Below are 22,570 nucleotides of genomic sequence, written 5' to 3' on the forward strand. Positions count from 1 at the left end.
ACCACCAGATCAATAGGGGAAAAGGAATAAAAAAAATACTTGTTTTTCAGTACGGTTGTGTGGGTTTGAAATTGATCATGATCTGCTGCTTACTGGCTTCAAAAAAAAATATCTGGCCCAGATAAATTCCTCGGTTTGAAAATCTGGCCCAACTAACTTTGTAGTTGAATAGGCATGCCCTACAACGTCACCTCCCTTGAACTGTAACTACATATTGCGCAGACGCAGCAACTATTGTGATTGGCCTGTTCAGTAACCACCGTCTCCACAACAAACAGGGCTGACAATGGCAGGTCAATAAAGTGACATGGAAATACGTTTTGATTAGACTGATGTTATATAAATGACCCAAAATGCTCCTGTAAAGATAAACGGCCCAGTGGTGCAGTCGTTAGCACCGCTTAACTTTCCACAGTCCATGATCAGTTAAGTGGTGATCCTAAATTGGCCAGAGATGTGAGACAGATAAAGTGCTTGAGTCATCAGTAAGCCTAGAATAGAGTCTAATCTTACTGACCAGGACACCAAATTAGTGAGAACTAAACTAGAAAAACAAGGTGACAGTAATGAATGAGCAAATGAAAAACAAGAAGAAAGAAGAAAAAGAAAAGCAGCTCCAGCTCCAAATAAGACAGTTAACGAGACAAGCTGTCCTCTGGCTGGGAAACCTGTTACTCAACCACTTGTCCAACTTTGAAAGCAATTTTCAAAAGTTGGCTGTTAATTGTCTGCATCCAACAGAGCTGTGAACAGTGCTGCGAGGCACCAGTGCCAAAGGACACCTTGTGCTTATCAGAGACATGAGCAAAATAAACGCTGACAAAACAAAAATATTTAGTCCCCCTGAGATGAGAACGGGAAGAGAAAGCTGCATAAATCTTTGGTATAGTCAAACAGATACAGAAAAAATGAGTTTCATTTTGTCTTCCGTTGTCTTTTATTAGGAACCACGCTATGCACTACAAAGGACTCTTCTCAAATTAATAACACGTGCATGAATCCTGAGGGACAGCGTTTCTAATTGTTTGCACGTTTGTGTGTCTATGTGGACTCCACGTTTTCACTGTATTCCTGTTTCAAGGATAAGCCTCAATTTAAAAATGCAAAAACATTTTGTTCCACATCCTCTCCAGTAAGTCTTTAAAAACTGCCCGCAGGTATTAAAATCTAATCAAAATGATAATCAAGACTAAGATTTATACAAAGTCTAATCTCTTTACCTGTACTGCTTCCCAGCCCCACTGTCGGTACTTGGGGTCATGGGTGAACCTCCACATGTACCAGTAGGTCTCGATGACCTCCGGCCGCAGGATGTAGTACTTCTCATTCTGCCGAACAGCCACCGCCTCCAGGCCGCTGTCGAACTTGAAGGCCTCTGGGCCGAGCTTCAGCACTTAAGACAGAGAAAGAAAGGTGAAATGTAAAGGAAAGGCCAGGAGGTAGAAGAGAAGGGAGTAAAGGTAACATTGGAAGAAGAAAAAGAGGCAAAAGGGACAAGAAGAAAAAGCCAGAAAATAGTGGAATGAATCAAGGATGTGATAGAACAGAGAGAGGAAGGAAAAGAGTGATCAAATAATTAATGGATGAAAAAAACAGAGAGGAGATAAAGATTATCTTTTGCTCCGTGCTTGTCTTAATATGAAATAGTGCCTGTGTGTAAGCAATAAAAAGCATCCCAACCCACTGATTTTACAGGCTTTTCTTCTTTTTACAACCACTGCTTTCTGCCAATGAAGTGTGATAGGCATTAACAGCCTGAGTGGAAAATTACAGAGGCTGACAAAATAGTGACAGGACTGTCCCTGAACGGATTAAACACACTGACATGCATACGTATGTGTTGATACACACATTTAATGGCTGCTTATTAAGAAACAGGCCAACTTTAGACAGCCTGACCACAGCTATCAAATTCTGACTCTCTCCCTTTCTATTCTTTATTTGTCTCTTTCTCCATCTTCATTTGTTGCCATGGTAATCCCTCCTCTCCTCTCTGTCAAGTAAATAGTATATTTATTATGCTCGCAGGAAATGGCAATAAATAAAGCATTAATAATAAAAAAAGAGCTGAAAAACAGGTACTTTACTAACTGCATAGTTTCCAATTAGGACAAGCAGAATTAATTGTTGGTTGAGTCACTGGGAGGATTTTATAGATGGATTTACTGCATGGGCAATCTCAGGGCCTGGTGATAAGATTTTTTTTTTATGTGTAAAATGTATCAGTGTATATAAAACATTTGAGTAACTGGATCTTAAAATACAGAACGTATGTAAAATATTTTAAACAATTTGTAAATTAGTTGCTTAAACCATAAATAACGATTGGATCAAGTCAAATGGAAATTGTCAATCTGCTAGCAGGAGTGGGTGATTTTCCGAGCTATAGTCCTGCCTCCAGTGGGTGACCTGAATGCTAATGCTGCTAGCCTGAGTTTACAGGAGAACTGGAGCTTTGAGACAAGTGACAGTGATGCTAGCACTACCAGGCTGTGCTAAGAGGGAAACTGACTGTGTCCTCTGACATCTACTGTAGAGGATAACGACACCCATTCAACATTTTCCTAACGTATATAGTTAAGACTATTTAACACTACCTGTCAGCATCTGATCCACACCAACATTAAATGTTTAGGATATTAGAAAGTCATTAAAAAAAAAAAGACAGTGACAGTGATCACTTTTCTCTAGCATGTATGCTTGTGTATATTGTGTTTGTGTATGCAGCACACTGCTTCCTCACCTGTCCTGTCATAGGATTCGTGGCAGGTGTGCGCGATCTCAGCTCCTAGCTGCAAATAGTGTCCGGCCTTGTCGTCAGGTGAGCCATCGGCGCCCAGTGCAAACATGCCTCCGGCGAAGCAGGCCAGGTGGCCCATCTTCCTCTCCAAGTGGCCATTCTTCCACTCGCCAATGAATGTTAGGCCACCGTTGGATTTGCGTACGAGGTGGCGCTCGATGGCCTACAGGAAGAGAGAGCGTGCAATTGTGGAAACAGCAAAGGCTCTAATGGGAAGTGTCAACATTTCAGAGAAGATGAAGACCCAGAAAAGTAGAATATAGCAGCTTGTTTTCAGTAACAACATGCCTGTGTATGAGTGTGTTTAACAAGATAAGGTGGGAAACAGGAATTACAATATTAATACTGGTATGTGGACAGAAAAAGGTTACACCGTTTGAATGGGGCATTGACACTGAGGGCAACTGCTTGAGGGTGTGGAGGGTCAAACAGAAGAAAACTAAAGCAGCAGTGACGGTCACATTTGAAATCCAGCCACATCCTTCACCCTTTGCTCCGCAGCATCTGCTCTGCTCAGTCTCTGACACTCTTAATGATGAGTAGACAGCTTCATTAACATCTGCTTTCTACTAAATCCACTCCTAGTTTACTTGAAAACAAAGCAATGTCTTCCCTTTGCAAAGGTGGATACTGAAGCTGGTCAGCGGGGATTCTGTGGTTATTAAAAAAGAATAACTGCTGACATTTCCAGTTACAGCTCTGACTCATCTGCATGCAGTATACGATTCTTCATAAAAGAAAACAATCTGTATTTTAACTTTGCAGCATAAGTCACTACGCTGTACCTCGATGGCGTCATCGTAGGTCTTGCGAGCCTCTGTGTCAGTCTTGTCTGACATGAGCCAAGCCTTCAGCAGGTACTCATAAAAACTGTCCCCGAGTCCTCCAACAGACGTGTGATCTGCAGAGAGAGAGACACAAAGAAAGCTCCAAGTGTCACCGCGTGAGCGAAAGAGGAAAAGCAGCAAGAGCCAAACAAATGAGAAAGCCAAAGTGAATTATTTATTTTTTGACTTTGCCTCAAAGTCCTTGGCAGAGTGTAGCATATGGCATCAAAAGCATTTTTTTTAATCAAAACCTTGGGCATTTTTCTTCTCTACATCCACAATATATCAGCAGTGTGCATCCTCTCTCGTCCCATTTTGTTTACCCTCTCCCTGATGTGTGCGCTCACATTTCAGTGTCCCCAATCGTCCTTGTCAAAGTTTACACAGCTTTCATGTCTGCCCTAATTTGCAGGACACCACAAAATGAAAATAGGATGCCAGAATCTGGCAGTCTGGGATCGCAATAAGAAAATAAACCCCTGAGAGCACTCAGGGCCCACTCTGATGGCACTTTGGTCAGTTTCAAAGGCAATTTTACTGACCCACAAAATATTACTTAAAAAAACCCCACAGGGCTTGAATGACTGTAAATGATCCCATATATACTGACCTTTTTTACATTTGGTTTTGTGAGTGATAATACTGCAAATGAATTGGTGCCTCAACCACTTTTGCACAGATGAAATGTTTATTCAGCTCTGCCTTCACTCGGGGAAAAACTAGAATATTCTTCATCCTTCAGCTCTGTGTAATCATAGCTGATATTTGAGCAGATGCTTTTTGTCTCATCATCAAGGAGATTCTTTTCTTTATGTGATTAACATGCCCGCAGGTAAATGGAGGGATGCACAAAAGACGGGGAACAAGGAAGATGAAAAAGCAATCTAAGCAATGAATTATTCATCTTTAGTCCCAAAGAGTGCGCAAATCTCACAAACAACCTTGAAGACATTGCCGAGGCCAGTGTGGGCTGACGCATGAGTTTTTGTCTGGATTTCACACGTGTGTGCTTGAGTCAGTATTTACACAAAAATGACAGCAAACAGCTGAGAGCCTGTGTCTATGAAACTACTTAAAAATGAGCACAGTGAGGTAGTCAGAGCGTGGAGGATCATTTGGAGGGTTAGATGACAACTACTCTGATCCCCCAAAGAGTCTGGGCACTCTAACGTACATGACAGGGTGCAAAATGGAGACTGGAGCCAGGGGAAACAAAGTGGACTCACATTACAAGCAAGTCCACTTTATGTTCTAGCGTTCTTGTTTGGGGGCATAACAAACAGCATGTCTGACCTTTAGGAAAATGAACCTCAGATAAAGTAAACGATCGATGTATTTGTGGTATTTTGCTTAGAAAAGAGGCATTTGAGATGGTTGAAACAAGTCCTCTCTTTTCTTTTTTAATGCAAAGACCCCATTTTTAAAAAATGTGGTTATTGATTAATCCTAAACTACTGATAGCTTTAACAAACTATGTGGACAAATGATGGAAATTGCCAGATTCTGCAAATATAGGACTTCTCAATTAACTGCTATTTCACTGTTAATTATTAATCACTAAATAATTATTGTCTAATTATCACGTTTTCCACTTTTTTAATTTTGTGACTATTTGAATTACTTTGATATTCGGAGGGTTAGGCTGTCTGGAAAAAAAAACCCAAACAAAACTGGGCACTACCCAGAAACATACAGTGTGTGCCAAGGTCAATCCATTTCACTCACTGTGTGTGCGTTTGAGATAATTGACATGTGATATCTTCATGAAAACATCGGTCTCACTGTCCTAGGAGCAACTATTGTTTTTCTTACACTTTTTTTGTTTTTAAGACTCTAAATAAAGAGCTGAGCTGTTCGGAAGTTTGGTGAATGATGAGCCAAACCTTTTCATCTGCTGTAATTAGAACCCGACTGATATATCATTCGTTATTAAATATTTGCAGATTGCAGGTTTTTGGTGATGTTGCATAGTTTCTTCACCAGATGCATTTCCATTTCCTTGTTGGTAACACATATTTGACATGCTACAAACACAACAATCAGCTGAATCAAGCAGCTCTGGGGAGAGATTAAGCAAGTTAATCCATAACTTTATATTTTCAGAAAATTTGACCTTGACCCTGAGGTATGGTATCAAATAAATTACCATCTACTTATCTACTTTCAAGGGAAAAAAAACAAAAATAACATCTTTTATGAACTTAATTTTCTTGGAAAAGCGTTGTACAAATGAAAACATGCCAAGCTCTAACAGTCTTTTTCTGTTTTGGTAGTTTTATTACAACTCTTTACTCATACTCTGTTTTACTGTCACCTCTCACAGTTTTAACTTAGCATCCACCCACATATACTCCCTAAGCTCCTGTCTCCATTATTTTCTGTCAATCAAAGCATCTGGGTCATGCAGAGAGCACCTGCCAATCAAAGGCAGGGTCTGCTGAGGTGGCAGCTTCAAACACACAGACAAAGACGCATGTGTAAAAAGACGCCTTCACAAAGCTTCACACACGTTCTGTTTCAAAGCAGAGGTCAAGGACACAGGCTGCCTGGAAAACACAACATCTTTGCATCTTATCAAAAGAGACAGTATAATGATTTTATGTGAAGGACCCGAACCAGCAGAGATTGACATATTGTTATTGCAGTTTTTAAAAACGAACAACTGTCTTTGCATATACAGCAAAATGAAAAGTGGGAACTCTTTAGGATCACCAGGATTTCTGTACTAATTTCTCATACAGAGTGACTGATCATTATTTATTTCACAATTACACACTATTGTCTGGAAACTGTTGTACTTTTCATGACTTTATTGAACACAGAGTGCTCACTTATCGTGCAGGCTGTTAGTGCACTCTTTAATTTAGCATCCTTTAATGTCTTCTTTACCATTTCAATTTAATTCAATTAATTTTTTTTAAATTATGGAGCGCCAAATCATAACAGTCCCCTCAAGGTGGTTTATATTTTCAGGCAGACCCTACAATAATACAGAAAACCCCAACAATCAAATAGCCCCCACTTTGAGCAAGCACTTGGCGAGAGTGGGAAGGAAAAACTCCCTTTTAACAGGAAGAAACCTCTCACAGTCTGAAAATCAAGACCAAGCAAGTGTTTACCCTTCTCCTCCCCAGAGGGTTCTGTCCTCCTTAGCTCACCTTAGGACACCTGTGTTACAGATTTACCACAAACTACCCACCGGAGCGAGTTTTTGACCCACTCCACGTGCTACTCCTGCAAAGCAGCACAGAGGTACACCCCCCATTCAGGATCGTGAGAGACTCCTCTGTATTTTTAAGAAGGTGAAATAAAGTATATCGATTTGTTATGTCAGGTTGTGTCTATAATTGTGAGCCAGATTTAAATTACACCATAGTACATCCTGGAATTCTCTGTAATTGTACATAAACTGTATATAAAATATGGTCGAGTTATACCGAAAATGATGGATAAATTGTGGCCACGTTATGGACTTCAAAGAAATGCAGTTCACAAACTAGTCGGCAAAGTTCCATTAGAACACTGTTGGACTCGGCACCACAGTTTACATGATATACACTCAGCTCCAAGTTCTTTAAGCAGTAGTGACAGCATCAGAAACAATGGAGCTGGAGCCACACAACTGGATGATCCCAAACAGGTTTTCCAGCATTATATTGTGTGTAAACATTTTCACGTAACAGAGACATTAAGCTGATACAATATAACTACTCTTACAAGAGGTAACCTGTTCATAGACTAGACTATTTCGATCAAATAAAGAATATATTAGTCAAAATCGAGGTGGCGATTTTTCTAAAAAATTCAATGAATAACCATTTGGGCAAAGAATAAAATGTTTTCACTCAACATTTAGTCCTATTGAAAGGAGGAGAAAGGAAAAAAAATTACAAAACATAATTGGGCTTCTTTCAGTGACTCGATGTCAATTCAAGATGACATCATTGAGAACGGGAACGTTATTGTCTTGTACACGAGCCAGAAAAGTTGCAAAAAAACTGGCAACAAGTGCAGAAGCAGTCAACATAGCTGCTTTATCCAAGCTGCTGTACACTGCATAAATAATAACTTTTTAAAAAACAATTTATAAAGAGCTCCGAATAAAGAGTAGTCTGGCAAAATGCCAGCCAAAATAAGTAATAAAAGAGTTTTAAAACTTTTATCAAGCTGCAGAAAGACACCGATACTGTTGGTAAAAAAAAATCTTTATAGGTGTAAAGGCAGTTCTCTTAATCTTCAGGTTGTTTCTTGCCTACACTCCATCCTTTGGGAGAAAAGAGTAAGGACTGAATAATAAACTTTTACCTGTAGCAGTGTGTACAGCCTGTAGATACTGAACCTATGTAAAACACTATTCTGTCTGGGCTATATTTAACTCTGATACATGAACATCTAGAGATGAAAGACAAGGACTGTATACACAGGAGCAAAGAAGAGTCACTGCGAGGTTCCAAAGAGGGAGTGGGTGCTGTGTGTAGATAGGTAGCACTGTGTTACGCTAAGACAGAACAGTGTGTGGTAATAACACTGTCAGTCACAGCTGGATCTCATTAAGAAAGGGGAGCTCAGACTCATTCCTCATTAGTCTGGCTTAACTACTGTCTACACACCTACACATTAACATACACGGGGCAACGCTGCACATGCTGTCAACACACGCTTCCAATCTTCAAACGGTCTCATCCAATGCCAACATTGGCAGTATTCATAATTCAAACACAGAGTTATTGCAAATAAACCCCCATCACAGAAAAGAAAGGTGTTTTTCATCCTGTCTGTTACAGTTAGTTTCACCCTGAAATAAGTACAAACCAATTAAGCTTTTTAGGAAGATAACAGAGCCTCCAAATAGTGGTTGTCTACTTGTCACAGAAGTTAATACGGTAAGAAAACCCTGCAGCTGCACAGATTTTAACTCATGGTCTCTGTTAGGTTTGTTTGCTGATACGGTACTAAAGAGAGAGAGAGACAGCCTCACTGCCTCTCTGTTCTGAAAAGCTCGTAATGAATTTAAACAAATGTATCTCGTCTCGATTTGACATTTTCTGTCACCGTGTTCTGTTTATCTTACAGGTCTTCTAAATTACACAAAGAACAACCATATTTAACTTTATGGCAATTTACTTTAATTTAACCTTAAACATAATTCAATAGGTTTAAAAAAAAAAAAACCCCACTGCTGTAAAGAAAAGAGTTACACACTCGCTCCAAAACAGAAGACTGGATAATAATCAGTTTAACTTAATTAACTAGAGGCAAATTTTGCCTTTGTTGTACCTATCAATAAATACACATATAATAAACAATAAGTGTTTGCTTCCAAAGTTTGAAAGTGACAGTAATTTTATTGTAACAGTGATCATTAAAGATCGATTATGTTTAAGAGTTTCTGAGCCATAGCTAAGCCTCGCCAATAATATGCTATAAATCATAAAACTGAACTGTGCATTTTAAAGTGCATTTAATTAATTCAATACTTAATTGTCCGACGAGGGGAAATTGGATTAACATTGATACAATTAGAAAAATGCTAAGACCAATAAAATATGCTTAGTTTGTCTATCAGTCCCTCCTACACATTGTCTGGGCCAATAGAAACCCTGGTATGACGGTAACACATTATATCATGTTATAACGACTTTGCTCACTTCCCCTCACGGTTCGCTGAGCCTGCTGTTACATAGCGTGGCTTATTAGCCAGCTAGATATCAGGTGAGACATGAAAATATTTCAGTTACATTGTGAAGTGACACTAAGCCGCAGCCAGCTAAATCCCTGTTAGGATTATGAGGTCATTGGAAAGTTTTCTTTCCTGCAAGTGCTCCTCAGTCCCAAAAGGTTTCAAATTCCTGCTATAGATGACTGGACAGCAACATTTTATAGCTTCATGGAAAATGATGACTGAAGTGAAAATACAGTGAAATCACTCACTTCTTTTTAAATTTTATTTTCCTATATTCTATTATATTGTATTGTTGCTGCTGTTTGTACTACTGTAAGGTGACCTTGACGGTCTTAAAAGTGTCTATAAACAAAATGTTTCATCATCATCATTATTACTATTATTATTATTATTATTATTATTACTTTGCAACAAAAAAAAAAATCACCATTTAAGGATGTTGCTGCTCAAAACTACTTTGATCTACCTGAAGTTTCATATTAATTACACTGCTCTCACATAACTCCCTATAATCAATAACACTGCTAAGGCAACAAGGTCAAATAGCAGCAAATTAATGTGGCCTGGCCATAAAAATCACGATGCAGACACTCAAGGAGCAGCATGCAAGTGTGAGCAGGAAACAAACTCTGCTCATATATGCAGACTGATCTACACTGAAGGCACAGAAATACACATGCGCAGAAAAAGTTATTTTAAACATTTTATTTCGCAGGAAGGTAAAGAAAGGCTCATTTCCTGACTCATGCATGCACATAAGCAAACATAAAACATCCATCATCACCTGCCTAGTCCTCCAGCTTGCCAGTTGACTATCCATCTGTTAATGCATTCATTCATCCATCAATCAATCTGCCCACCCTCCATCTTCAAACCATTTATTTCTCCCTGCTTTTGGCTCATAGTCTGTGCACTTACAAGTGCATCAGTCTGACTGCCAAGCCACCTATCCATCCATTAATGAGCCTCTCCATTTATCTATCTGTCCCTGAGTGCTCTTCATTTGTTTTGTCAAGTAAAACTAATAAAATGGAGACTTAAGAGTGGCACCATCACCTCATCTGTTTCTCTTTTTTCCCCAGTTTCTCCATCTTACTTTGGGTGCTGTAAAACTGAACAGGCTGAATATGGCACTCTCTTACCATGGCAACTATACCTAGGACAAAAAAACCTCAAACACTATATATTCAATTTGAAACAGATTTCATCTTTTCATTTCCTCTCACTGAACTAAAGAGCAAACCCCAAGCAGATTGTCATATCTGATCTTCAGGCAAAAACTATGGTGCTCCATAAAAAAAGTGTGCACACTGAAAGGGTATATTTTAAAAACCACAATGCTTTAATATTCTGTTGGAATTCCTAGATAACAAACACCAGACCCATATATAACCACATATCAGTCAACTAGCATCTAAGTCTCTGATGTGAAAGACATGCTTAAAAAATGAATGAACAGATAAATAAACAAAGAGAAATATTTAGTAGCCCCTATGAAAGATTGGACAATAAACTGAAATACTCTTAAGTACTGTTAGGGGTCAACGAGCATACATTCAGGGCTCTGTGTGTGTGTGGGTGTGTATATGTTTAGACATCTTTGTGAGGGCAGAAAATTTGCACACTACTATACTTGTGGGGACCAAATGTTGTTTTAGTGTCAGGGTTAAAATTGGGTTTAGGCTGAGGATTAGGCATTCATTTTTGATGGCTAGGGTAAGCGGCTAGGGAAAGCATTATGTCAATGAGATGTCCTCACTAAGATATGAAAAGGTGTGTGTGTGTGTGTGTGTGTGTGTGTGTGTGTGTGTGTGTGTGTGTGTGTGTGTGTGTTTTAACCAGCATTACATTTACAATCTGCAGAGTTACTGATTATATTATATACAAAAGTTTCATTTACTACAACACTCTGTTGGCCTTCTGTCCAGCTAAAAAACACTTCTCCTTACTGCTTGCTTATATAAAGGAAAAAAGCAACAGAAAACGGTCCAGTGACGCACTTTGTGTCCAAACCCACATTTGAGTTAGCATTTACCTTGCCTCAATACAACAGCAATCATTCTTTCTATTATTATTTGTGTTTTCCAATGTATAATTCAAAACTTGATGTACCCCTGACTAATGCTTGCTGTCTCTGCAGATCATTTTTTCAGCAGAGATATAATTAAAGAAATGACTGCTTTCAGAGAAAGAATAGTTTGCCACTGCATGCCTAACTTTACTTCAAGAGTTCTTCATTTCCGCTGGCTGACTGCCGAGTGTAATCGATATACTGGGAATACTACATTCCCTTTATTCCATTTTCTTCTACTCCATTCAATTTGTTCTCATTAAACAAGATCCATTATGCTTTTCATCTTTTCTTCACTTAGTGATAATCTGTTCTCATTCTCTTCATTGCTCTCCTGATTCCATGATCATTTCAAGCTCACAAGAACATCGACACTTCCCAAATGCAGCAATGCAGGAACTCGAGCATTAAATCATATTTAATGCTTAAAAGAAATGCTTCATTACAACACTGGAAAAGCCATTTCACCCCAACAAATGGAACACTGAAATGTATGAACAGTTCAGCAAATGCAGGATTTAAGCTAATGTCTAATCATGAAAAAGTAAAACATCAAAAAAGTCATAAATTAATGCTAACAACTACAATGCTTTAATGAGAGCCCTGGAGCTATGCGATAATGTCAACACAAATACATGTACTTACGCTGGCCCCAGCGGCCCGTCCGGGGGTTCAGGTAGTTTGGGTAGAGCCCGTTGGGTCGGTCCATTTTGGCTAGTAGCTTTCGGATGTGCATCACCTGAGAGGAACACCAGTCGGATCGGTTTTAATCCAAACAGGAAATGTTCTCCTTTTTAATCTAAATATTTCAGCACTTCTATTTTGAATGTGGTTTCTCTTATTTAAGATAAAAGGCTATATTTTTTTTCTCAAAAAACTGTTGGCATTTTCTAGACCGTTATCCGCAGTTAAATAACAAATCAGCACGCCAGCATGAAAATTAGGACATATAGTGTACATTCATACTATTACCTTCTGATAGTAGGCTGGGTTTCCTGTCAGGTAGGTGAGGTGAACAAACTCCATGTGGAGGGTCCCAAACTCAGCCAGGATGCTACTGCCTGCTGACGCCCAACCCCAGTTACGGCCGACCCCACTGAAGAAAACAAGAACAAACAAGAACAAAGAAATTACACTTGGTCATGGTGGCAAAGGGTTAGGTTTCAACTTAAACCAATGATGGATGGACAGTTTGAATAAGGATTTACGTGTCAGTTTTTAGGGCAAGGATTTTCAGATACCTGCCTTATTCACATTATCAGAGCCCAACAAGGCTAGCAGGCCTTCATTCTTATCATCATCATGGTTTCCTCTAATGTTTCTTATCTTGGATCTATCAAGGAATTTGTATAACCAAGACATATGCTAACCATTTCCCTACTGTTGCCTTTAACAATGCGAAAAAAAGACAAACACATTTGTCATGACCAGGACTGCACCACATCATATCATCAATGGCAACACCAGATTAAATTAAACATGATATAAAAGTATCATGTTGTGATATCACAGATAAATGCCACACATTTTAATTCCACGCTGTGCACACAAGACGAAACTCCCAGGAACATGTGAGAGCAAGAGCCACATTTCAGCCTCTGTTAAGGATTTAGTATTTAAAAAGGAAGCTACTTAAACTATCTCCAACATAATACGTAAGAAAACAGTTTCTTCTAAAGGTGAAAACAACTTATTTTACTACTTGAGGCAAAAACACAGTCAAGCACAACCACACTGTGAAGGCATGCATAATACCAGCAGCTGCAATAAACGTTAGCAAATGACTCCGCTCATCCTTGGAGCTCTCGCTAGCTGCACTCCATAAGACAGGAAGAGCACATGGTTCATGGAAATTACCGGTACTGATGCGGTTACACTGAAGTAAAGAAGGGTTTAAAGATACAACATGCCAGAAAAAACATTTTCATTTTCAATTTTATTATGTTGCAACCTTTTTAAAAGCTACAAGGTTACATTACTTTTGTCACTGTTAAACTAAAGTGTTAATCAGTCATGTTGCACTTTTACTTAAAATTAGAAACCATGCAAACTAACTTTAAGAAAGTTTGATACTATTTTAAGTCTTTTAAATGCAGGTGTATTTCAGACTTTTTTAAGGACCTGTGTCAAGTTTAATAGGAACCTAATAAAAATTTAACAGGAATGCAAAAGAAATAAACTTTTTTAATGGCATGTTTTAAATTTTTCATCTTCATAACAACCATATAAATGTGCTAATATGGTATATAATCAATTTAAATATCTTTTGGTCTAGAGAAACACAGCAGAGCTTCAGGCTGTTCATATGCTCTGAAGTAAGAGTTGCAGCCAGTAAAACATCATCTTCAGCTTTACATGACAGGATGCAACATTAATAGGCTGTGACTTGTGTGTTTGTGTGTAAAGCACCTTATATAAACAGGTTTGTCACTTATTGTTTTTTCTGGTTTAAATTCCTCTGTGTACAGTTGTTCCCAAGGGTATTTGTGGTGCGTGTGACTGTGTAGCTATGGATGGTGATCTGTGTACACGTACACATACACACACACATAATAACTGAATATGTAGCGACCAGCAATGATGTAATTTGATTTCATTGTTTCATGCTGAATAAGAAAATGTAAACTAATAATAGAGAGGGCAGGCTAGGACAGGAGAGAGCGTACACATGAGGCATAAAACTGCACAAAGTTTCTCATTCTGTGCATGGGTGAAATGAAAGGGAGGAGGAAAGAAAATGAGAATAGAAAACACTAACAAGAACAGAAAGAGATGAATGTTAGAGTAAGATTATACATCAGGCAAGCAGAGCACTGTTAGAACCTGCATTACAAACAGGATGGCTACATGTTTCTAAAAGTTGAATTTAACACTGGTTCTGGATTTTTTTGCAGCTTTTTATAAAACTAATTAGCACAACTTCCAAAAAATTCCCTCAACACTTGGGCTTGGCTTTATTGAGATGCACACACACACACACACACACACACACACACACACACACACACACACACACACACACACACACACACACACACACACACACACACACACACACACACACACACACACACACACACACACACACACTTTCTGAGTTTGGAAGACCTAAAAAGAAAAGTCAAAGCCAACTTTTAAATACATTAAAAGCAATGATTTTACTTGTGAGGTCCAAGCAGCAAAACTGTGAATGTGTTTCTACCTTTTATTAACTCTTTCAGTGGATTCAACAGCACCTTAAAAATGTGTATGTTGGTAAGCAAGATGGCGCCGCGTATGGATGCCCTGGTGCTTCAGTGCGTTACTTCTGTTTTGTTTTTGTGCATAACTTCTGTGTCTGGGCACTCCTCTGGATATTCTTACACCAGAGAAGAGCTTCTTAACTACAGGACTACAACACCTGTGGATTTACTTCCAATATTTGTCGCATCTGCGGCAGATTTACTGCAGACTGTGATCAGGAAAGTGAGACGCCGAAAGAGAGGTAAGCGAGCCGGCGCACTCGTGCGTCTGAGGAGACGCGGACTGCGAACTGCTCTTCCTGGGATCTTCCTTTCCAACGTACGCTCACTCAGGAATAAGATAGACGAGCTGGCCCTGATGAGAAGCATGAACAGAGACTTTGCCTCCTCCTGTGTCTTATGTTTTACGGAGTCGTGGCTCAGTGAGGACATCCCGGACTGCGCGCTCAAGCTGGAGGGCTTTCATCTGCTGCGCGCGGACCGGCAGGCCTCTCTCTCTGTGGTAAGACCAAAGGTGGAGGTGTCTGCTTCTACATTAATAGTGGCTGGTGCACAGATGTAACAGTGATTGCTCAGCACTGCTCTTCCTCTCTGGAATATCTTTTTATTCACTGCAAACCGTTTTATTCTCCGCGGGAGTTTGCTTCATTCATCCTGGCCGCTGTTTACATCCCGCCAGATCCGGATGTGCAGGCAGCTCAGTGCGCACTCGCGGAGCAGATACTGCACATGGAGCGGACATTCCCGGACTCTCTCATCATTGCTCTTGGGGACTTTAACAAAGCCAATCTGAGCCATGACAAATGCTGACCCAAATACAAGCAGTATATTAAATGCCCGACCAGAGAGGAGAGGACATTAGACCACTGTTACAGCACGATCAGCGGGGCCTATCGCGCGGTGCCGCGCGCTTCACTCGGACTTTCTGACCACGTCATGATCCACCTGATCCCCGCGTACAGACAGAGGCTGAAGCTCTCCAAACCTGTCGTGAGGACTAAAAAACTGTGGAGCAACGAGGCTGTGGAGGAGCTTCGCACGTGTTTGGAGTCTACAGACTGGGACACAATGAAGGCTGCTTCTAACAGCTTCTAACAGCTTGGATATAGGAGGTGACACTGTCACCTCCTATATCCACTTCTGTGAGGACAGCATTGTGCCATCACGCACCAGGGTGAGTTATAACAATGACAAACCCTGGTTTACTCCTAAACTCAAAAAGCTGTGGCTGGAAAAGAGAAAGGCGTTCAGAAGTGGAGACAGGGACTGCTACAGAGAGGCCAAGTACAGGTTCACTAAAGAAGTGGACGTAGCTAAACATCAGCACTCTGAGAAGATGCAGCAGCAGATCTCAGAGAATGACTCGGCCTCTGTGTGGAAAGGTTTTAGGAATATCACCAACTACAAGCCTAAAACCCCCCACTCCACTGATGACTTGCTCTTGGCCAACACCCTTAACGACTTTTACTGCCGTTTTGACGAGCCATCAGGCAGCCTTCACACCTCCAACGGCCCCAACAATAGAGACACTTTGGACACTAATTCCCCCACCTCTCCCCCCTCCATAGAGCCATCACCACCTTCAAACACTTCACCTACAACACCCCCCTCCTCACCCCACACAAAGGAGGATTTCACACCACCTCCTCCCACCACAACTCTTCATATTCATGAAGCTGCCTGCTTCATTCCCTTTATTCCATTTTCTTCTACTCCATTCAATTTGTTCTCATTAAACAAGATCCATTATGCTTTTCATCTTTTCTTCACTTAGTGATAATCTGTTCTCATTCTCTTCATTGCTCTCCTGATTCCATGATCATTTCAAGCTCACAAGAACATCGACACTTCCCAAATGCAGCAATGCCATAATCCCTGTCCCCAAGAAACCTAGGATCACTGGACTAAATGACTACAGACCTGTGGCTCTGACATCTGTGGTCATGAAGTCATTTGAGCGCCTGGTTCTCTCCTATCTCAAGACCCTCACGGCCCCCCTCCTGGACCCCCTGCAGTTTGCATACAGAACCAACAGGTCTGTAGATGACGCCATCAACATGGCTCTACACTTCATCCTGCAGCATCTGGACTCCCCAGGAACCTACGCCAGGATCCTGTTTGTGGACTTCAGCTCTGCCTTGAACGTCTGGTGTCCTGGTGCAGCCACAACAACCTGGTGCTGAATGCCCAGAAGACAGTGGAGATTATTGTGGACTTCAGGAAGCACACAGCCCCACTCCCCCCATCATCCTGACTGACACCCCCATCACCTCTGTGGACTCATTCCGCTTCCTGGGTACCACCATCACCCAGGACCTGAAGTGGGAGCCCACCATCACCTCCGTCATTAAGAAAGCCCAGCAGAGGATGTACTTCCTGAGGCAGCTGAAGAAATTCAACCTGCCAACACGGATGATGATGCAATTCTACACTGCAATCATCGAGTCCATCCTCACCTCCAGCGTACCACCTACCGTGTGGTACGCTGGAGCCACTATCAGGGACACACAGAGACTGCAGCGTGTTGTGCGCTCTGCTGAGAAGGTGATTGGCTGCAGACTCCCATCTCTGCAGGACCTGTACACCTCCAGGACACCTCCAGGACACCTCCAGGACACCTCCAGGACACTGGGGCGTGCAGCTCGGATCTCAGCTGACCCTTCTCACCCTGGACACAGTCTGTTTGACCTGCTCCCCTCAGGCAGGAGGCTCCGGTCCATTCGCACCAGAACCTCTCACCATAAGAACGGTTCCTTCCCCTCTGCTGTTGGACACATGAACAATAACCGTATGACTGTTCCCACCACTAACACATGACCCTACGCTGTGTTCACTGCAGCATTCCATGTTCGGCACTGATCACCACCTGCACTCATGTATATATCTTTCTACTTAGCACTTTTAATTCTTATTCTTATTTTTATTTTCATGTCTATTTTAGCGTAATTTATGACAGTATGTTTGCACTGAAGGACCGTAGCAATTTCCTAATGTTGTAAACCTGCTCAACATTTGGCAATGAAACCCTTTCTGATTCTGATTCTGATAAAACACTGCACTAAATACTCAGTGTCAGATGGTATTTTTTCTATTCTTACATCTGTATGGCATGTCATGTGCCTGCCTGCTTCAAGTCCTCTACCATAATCCCTGTCCCCAAGAAACCTAGGATCACTGGACTAAATGACTACAGACCCGTGGCTCTGACATCTGTGGTCATGAAGTCATTTGAGCGCCTAGTTCTCTCCCATCTCAAGACCCTCACGGCCCCCCTCCTGGACCCCCTGCAGTTTGCATATAGAGCCAACAGGTCTGTAGACGACGCCATCAACATGGCCCTACACTTCATCCTGCAGCATCTGGACTCCCCAGGAACCTACGCCAGGATCCTGTTTGTGGACTTCAGCTCTGCCTTCAACACCATCCTTCCAGACCATCTCCGAGGCAAGCTTTCCCAGATGAATGTGCCTGATCCCATCTGCCGGTGGATCACTGACTTCCTGACGGACAGGAAGCAGCACGTGAGGCTGGGGAAGAATGTCTCGGACTCCCGGACCATCAGCACCGGCTCCCCTCAGGGCTGTGTTCTTTCTCCTCTGCTCTTCTCCCTGTACACCAACTGCTGCACCTCCACCCACCAGTCTGTCAAGCTAATCAAGTTCGCAGATGACACCACCGTCATTGGGCTCATCTCTGACGGGGATGAGTCTGCCTACAGGAGGGAGGTTGAACGTCTGGTGTCCTGGTGCAGCCACAACAACCTGGTGCTGAATGCCCAGAAGACAGTGGAGATTATTGTGGACTTCAGGAAGCACACAGCCCCACTCCCCCCCATCATCCTGACTGACACCCCCATCACCTCTGTGGACTCATTCCGCTTCCTGGGTACCACCATCACCCAGGACCTGAAGTGGGAGCCCACCATCACCTCCGTCATCAAGAAAGCCCAGCAGAGGATGTACTTCCTGAGGCAGCTGAAGAAATTCAACCTGCCAACACGGACGATGATGCAATTCTACACTGCAATCGAGTCCATCCTCACCTCCTCCATCACCGTGTGGTACGCTGGAGCCACTATCAGGGACAAACAGAGACTGCAGCGTGTTGTGCGCTCTGCTGAGAAGGTGATTGGCTGCAGACTCCCATCTCTGCAGGACCTGTACACCTCCAGGACATTGCGGCGTGCAGCCCGGATCTCAGCTGACCCTTCTCACCCTGGACACAGTCTGTTTGACCTGCTCCCCTCAGGCAGGAGGCTCCGGTCCATTCGCACCAGAACCTCTCGCCACAAGAACAGTTCCTTCCCCTCTGCTGTTGGACACATGAACAATAACCACATGACTGTCCCCGCCACTAACACATGACCCTACGCTGTGTCACTGCATCATTTCATGTCTGGCACTGATCACCACCTGCACTCATGTATATATCTTTCTACGTAGCACTCATAATTCTTATTCTCATGTATATATCTCATGTATATCTCATGCACATATCTTTCTTTCTACATAGCACTTTAATTCTTATTGTTTGCACTGAAGCACCGCAGCAATTTCCTAATGTTGTAAACCTCAACATCTGGCAATAAACCCATTCTGATTCTGATTCTGATTCTGTATGATATCGCTCACAGGGGATATTGCTAATACAGTTAACATAGACACACAGCTCTGGCTGTGTGCACTGTCTACCTGCTGGTCAAACCTTCTGTCTGCAAGGAACTGTAAATCACAGCAAAGCTGACCTAAACCGAGAGACAGGGAGACTAAAAAGTCTAGTGTATAACCATTATGTATAAACCATTTCAGGTGGCTACATCATGAAGCTCACTGAGAGAAGGCCAAGGGTTTGCAGCGCTGTCAAAGCAAAGGGTGGCTACTTTCAGGAATCAAAAATGTAATGTAATTGAGAGTTATTTATCAATTTATCAAGGTTTAAATTAATAATAATAATAATTATAATAATACATTTTATTTGAGGGCACCTTTCTAAAACCCAAGGTCACCTTACAAAGAGAAAAATATATCAATAAAACATAAGATTAAATTAAATGGTTTCCCTGGATTTTAAGTGTTCAATCGGGTGCTCAATAGGGAAGGCGAGAAGTTTATTATTAGCCTGCTTTATCCATTCCAGAACCAGTGCGTGCTAATGCTTGTTTGGGATTATTGTCCTATCAGAACACCCTCTCAGCTGAAGGTGACAAACTGGCTTCCCTCTGAACTTTGACGTTGGTGTTCAAGGTCATGACAGGCTTGAGTCTTCATAGCTTCTAGGTTGTTCCTTGAACATCTTAACTAATTTCCTCTGATCTGAGGGTGAAAGTCTGGCTCTTCTTTCAGACAAAGTGGTGATACATCTAAGTAACACGTACTTAGTTGTTTGAACTGATGCTCAGTGTCTGTAGTTGTTTACAAATTACTCCATCAAGCTTCTGGAGTGGTGTTTCTAAAGCCCCAAACTCAACCATATTGAAAATGTTTGGACTACGCTTAAATGACGGGTCAGTGCCAAGACACCAACCATTGAACTCCACCCATTCTGCCAAGAAGAGTGTCAAATATCCAGACAGAATTATGCCACAAACTTGTTGATGGCTATCTGGTCAAGATTCAACTTCCAGAGTGGTTTTTAACCAGATATTAGTGAGGTTACATGTATCAATTAGAGATAATCCAAAACGAACTCAAATGTATGTGCTTCATTCTTGTTTTTTAAATTCATTAGAGATGTATGCTGCCCTAGAAAAAGAACACTTCAAAGTAATCAATAAAACACGTGACCATGACATTCGTGCTCGTGATGAGTGGATGTAAACTTCCAACCACAACTGTAGTTAAGTAAAGCAAACTTATATCTGTAAACTCTTCATCAGTATTCTGGTGAAATCTGTTAAATCTTGTGTAGTCTCAAAAGAAAACTGGCATTTCTGACCGTGTGGAATTTATTTCATACTCATTTCAGCATTTAAGAGAACCTAACAGATGATGGGATGGTTTTTAGTGGTAGTGTCACTAACCTCTTAAGGTTGACCATGGCCCAGGGGATACCAGTGGGGGTGTTGAAGGCAGGAAGCAGCTTCTCAGCTAGCTGGACTGCCTTCAGTTTGAAAACCTAGAGAGTGTGAGAGAAAGGGTTCACGTTAAACATATACACTTCATTCATTTGCCCGGCTAAATGTTCGACTCAAAAACCTGACAAACACAAGCATAAAACAACTGCCAACGACCAAACAAATGCAGAATGTTGGATACTGGGAGAGACATGAGTGCTAAATGACGGCCACAGAGCTGAGCAGATTTTTGGAGAATACAGAAATCTTAATATATGCAAAACCTCCCTTCAAACTGTGCTGCAGTTTGAGAGAAATACCGATATCTCTAGGGAGAAAACCTTGCAGGGCATAGGACACAGTCTAGATTTCTATTATCATGACTGGCGTCTAATTTCTACAGACTGATGCAGAGAAATGGACATGTGTTCGTTTGGAGATTACACAAGTTCTGCTGCTAGTTTGACAGATGAAGGCTCAGAAGCCCTTGCTGCAGCGCTTGTTCTTTTCTCAGCTTGCCAATCAAAGAGATAAAAGGAAACTAAGGTTATTCTACTGCTGAACTAACTGAATACCAGTAAATGCTGAAAGCTGAAAATGCCACTGTGGATGTTGTGAGTCAGCTCAGCAGCGACTGAGACGACAACATCTACTGAAAAGACCTTTTTCCAGCAGCAGGCGTTTACTTTCATCTGCGGTCAGTTGACATTCTAATAAACTATCTTACACATTTTACATCATATTTGAATAGAACAGAAAGAAGATGGCTTTTGTTTCCATTCTAAATTGCACAGGACCTTTATTTTGCTTTTGTTTCTGTTTGATGTCAGTGAGATGGGATATTCTTAATATGGTCATCTAAAGGACACAGATCCAGCTGTGAGAACAGAAGCACACCTGCAGAACGGGTGGGTGGTTGTGGTGGGAGTGTGGGGGGGAAAGTGGTGTAGTGTTGCAGGAATGCCAGTGAATGCCGATGTTATGGCCTTTCAATAGTCAAAGTAAAGAGTGAAAGCGATTTATTTTTTACTCTAATTTTCTCTTTTATGCAATTAAAATAGTACAATTACAAATCCTCTTTGGGGGTTGGGTCAGTAAGGGTATTCAGTGTAAAACTCTGCTAAATCAAACATGCAACCCACTGAGGTGACCTCCTGTGGCAGGGAGGAGCCAAATGTAGCCTCTTTATATATTTTATTATAAGAGTCATAATAAATTTAATCTGCCTTGCAATAGTTTTACATCATGTTGTATGTCCACATATAACTAACACTAGGAAGACAGACATGTTTTGGTGTGCACGGCTTTATGCACACAAGTTCAATCTCGTGTCCTGCCTGATTTTTAAGCTACTTTTAAAAATTTTTTCCAACAGCCATTTTTGTAAGGCAACATTAAACATGGATGTAGCTTCTGGGTTGAAAAAATTAAGCCAATGCATAAGTGCCTAAAAACCTGCATTCTATCTGAAAACCACCACATGTCAATAACAGTTATTACCAACCCCCAGTGGTTGGTAATAACTCTAATAAACATTAACACAAGAGAAGAAGACACCCTACAATGAGTTAAAACATGAACTTGTTACTTATTACTGCTTCAAAATCTTATTTGGTTTTCATATCTACCCATTTTCAGTGATATCTACTTTAATAGCAGGAAATTAACTAGGCTTATAATTCCTTTGTCTCTCTCTTTTCCATATTTTTTAAGAAACCTATATCTGACAACTGCATAATAAAACGCGAAATTCTGTTTTTGGCGTGCCACCCCAATATTTTAGTGCCCCCCCATATGGGAACCCCTAAGAAATCATTCTTAAATAATTATCTCCCTCAGACACTAAGACAGGCTTCGGTCTCATTACTGCATAAAGAAGGAAAGGATCCTACCTG

At 41.2% G+C, this 22,570-nt stretch overlaps 1 protein-coding gene across 4 annotated transcripts in view; it reads right to left on the reverse strand.

Annotated features, from left to right (window-relative positions):
• Positions 1 to 22,570, reverse strand: part of man1a2 (mannosidase, alpha, class 1A, member 2) — a 141,532-nt gene that overhangs the window by 14,264 nt on the left and 104,698 nt on the right. For all 4 annotated transcript variants that reach the window (XM_026145360.2, XM_026145363.2, XM_080291166.1 and 1 more), the window contains exons 7-12: positions 20,643 to 20,737; positions 12,354 to 12,477; positions 12,027 to 12,120; positions 3,586 to 3,701; positions 2,744 to 2,963; positions 1,221 to 1,393 (exon numbers count right to left, since the gene is read on the reverse strand). In XM_026145360.2, the coding sequence (XP_026001145.1) occupies positions 1,221 to 1,393; positions 2,744 to 2,963; positions 3,586 to 3,701; positions 12,027 to 12,120; positions 12,354 to 12,477; positions 20,643 to 20,737 (822 nt within the window). The remainder of the gene's footprint in view (positions 1 to 1,220; positions 1,394 to 2,743; positions 2,964 to 3,585; positions 3,702 to 12,026; positions 12,121 to 12,353; positions 12,478 to 20,642; positions 20,738 to 22,570) is intronic.

This window comes from Astatotilapia calliptera, chromosome 16 (assembly GCF_964374335.1).
Source record: "Astatotilapia calliptera chromosome 16, fAstCal68.1, whole genome shotgun sequence".
In the NCBI taxonomy this organism is placed as follows: domain Eukaryota; kingdom Metazoa; phylum Chordata; class Actinopteri; order Cichliformes; family Cichlidae; genus Astatotilapia; species Astatotilapia calliptera.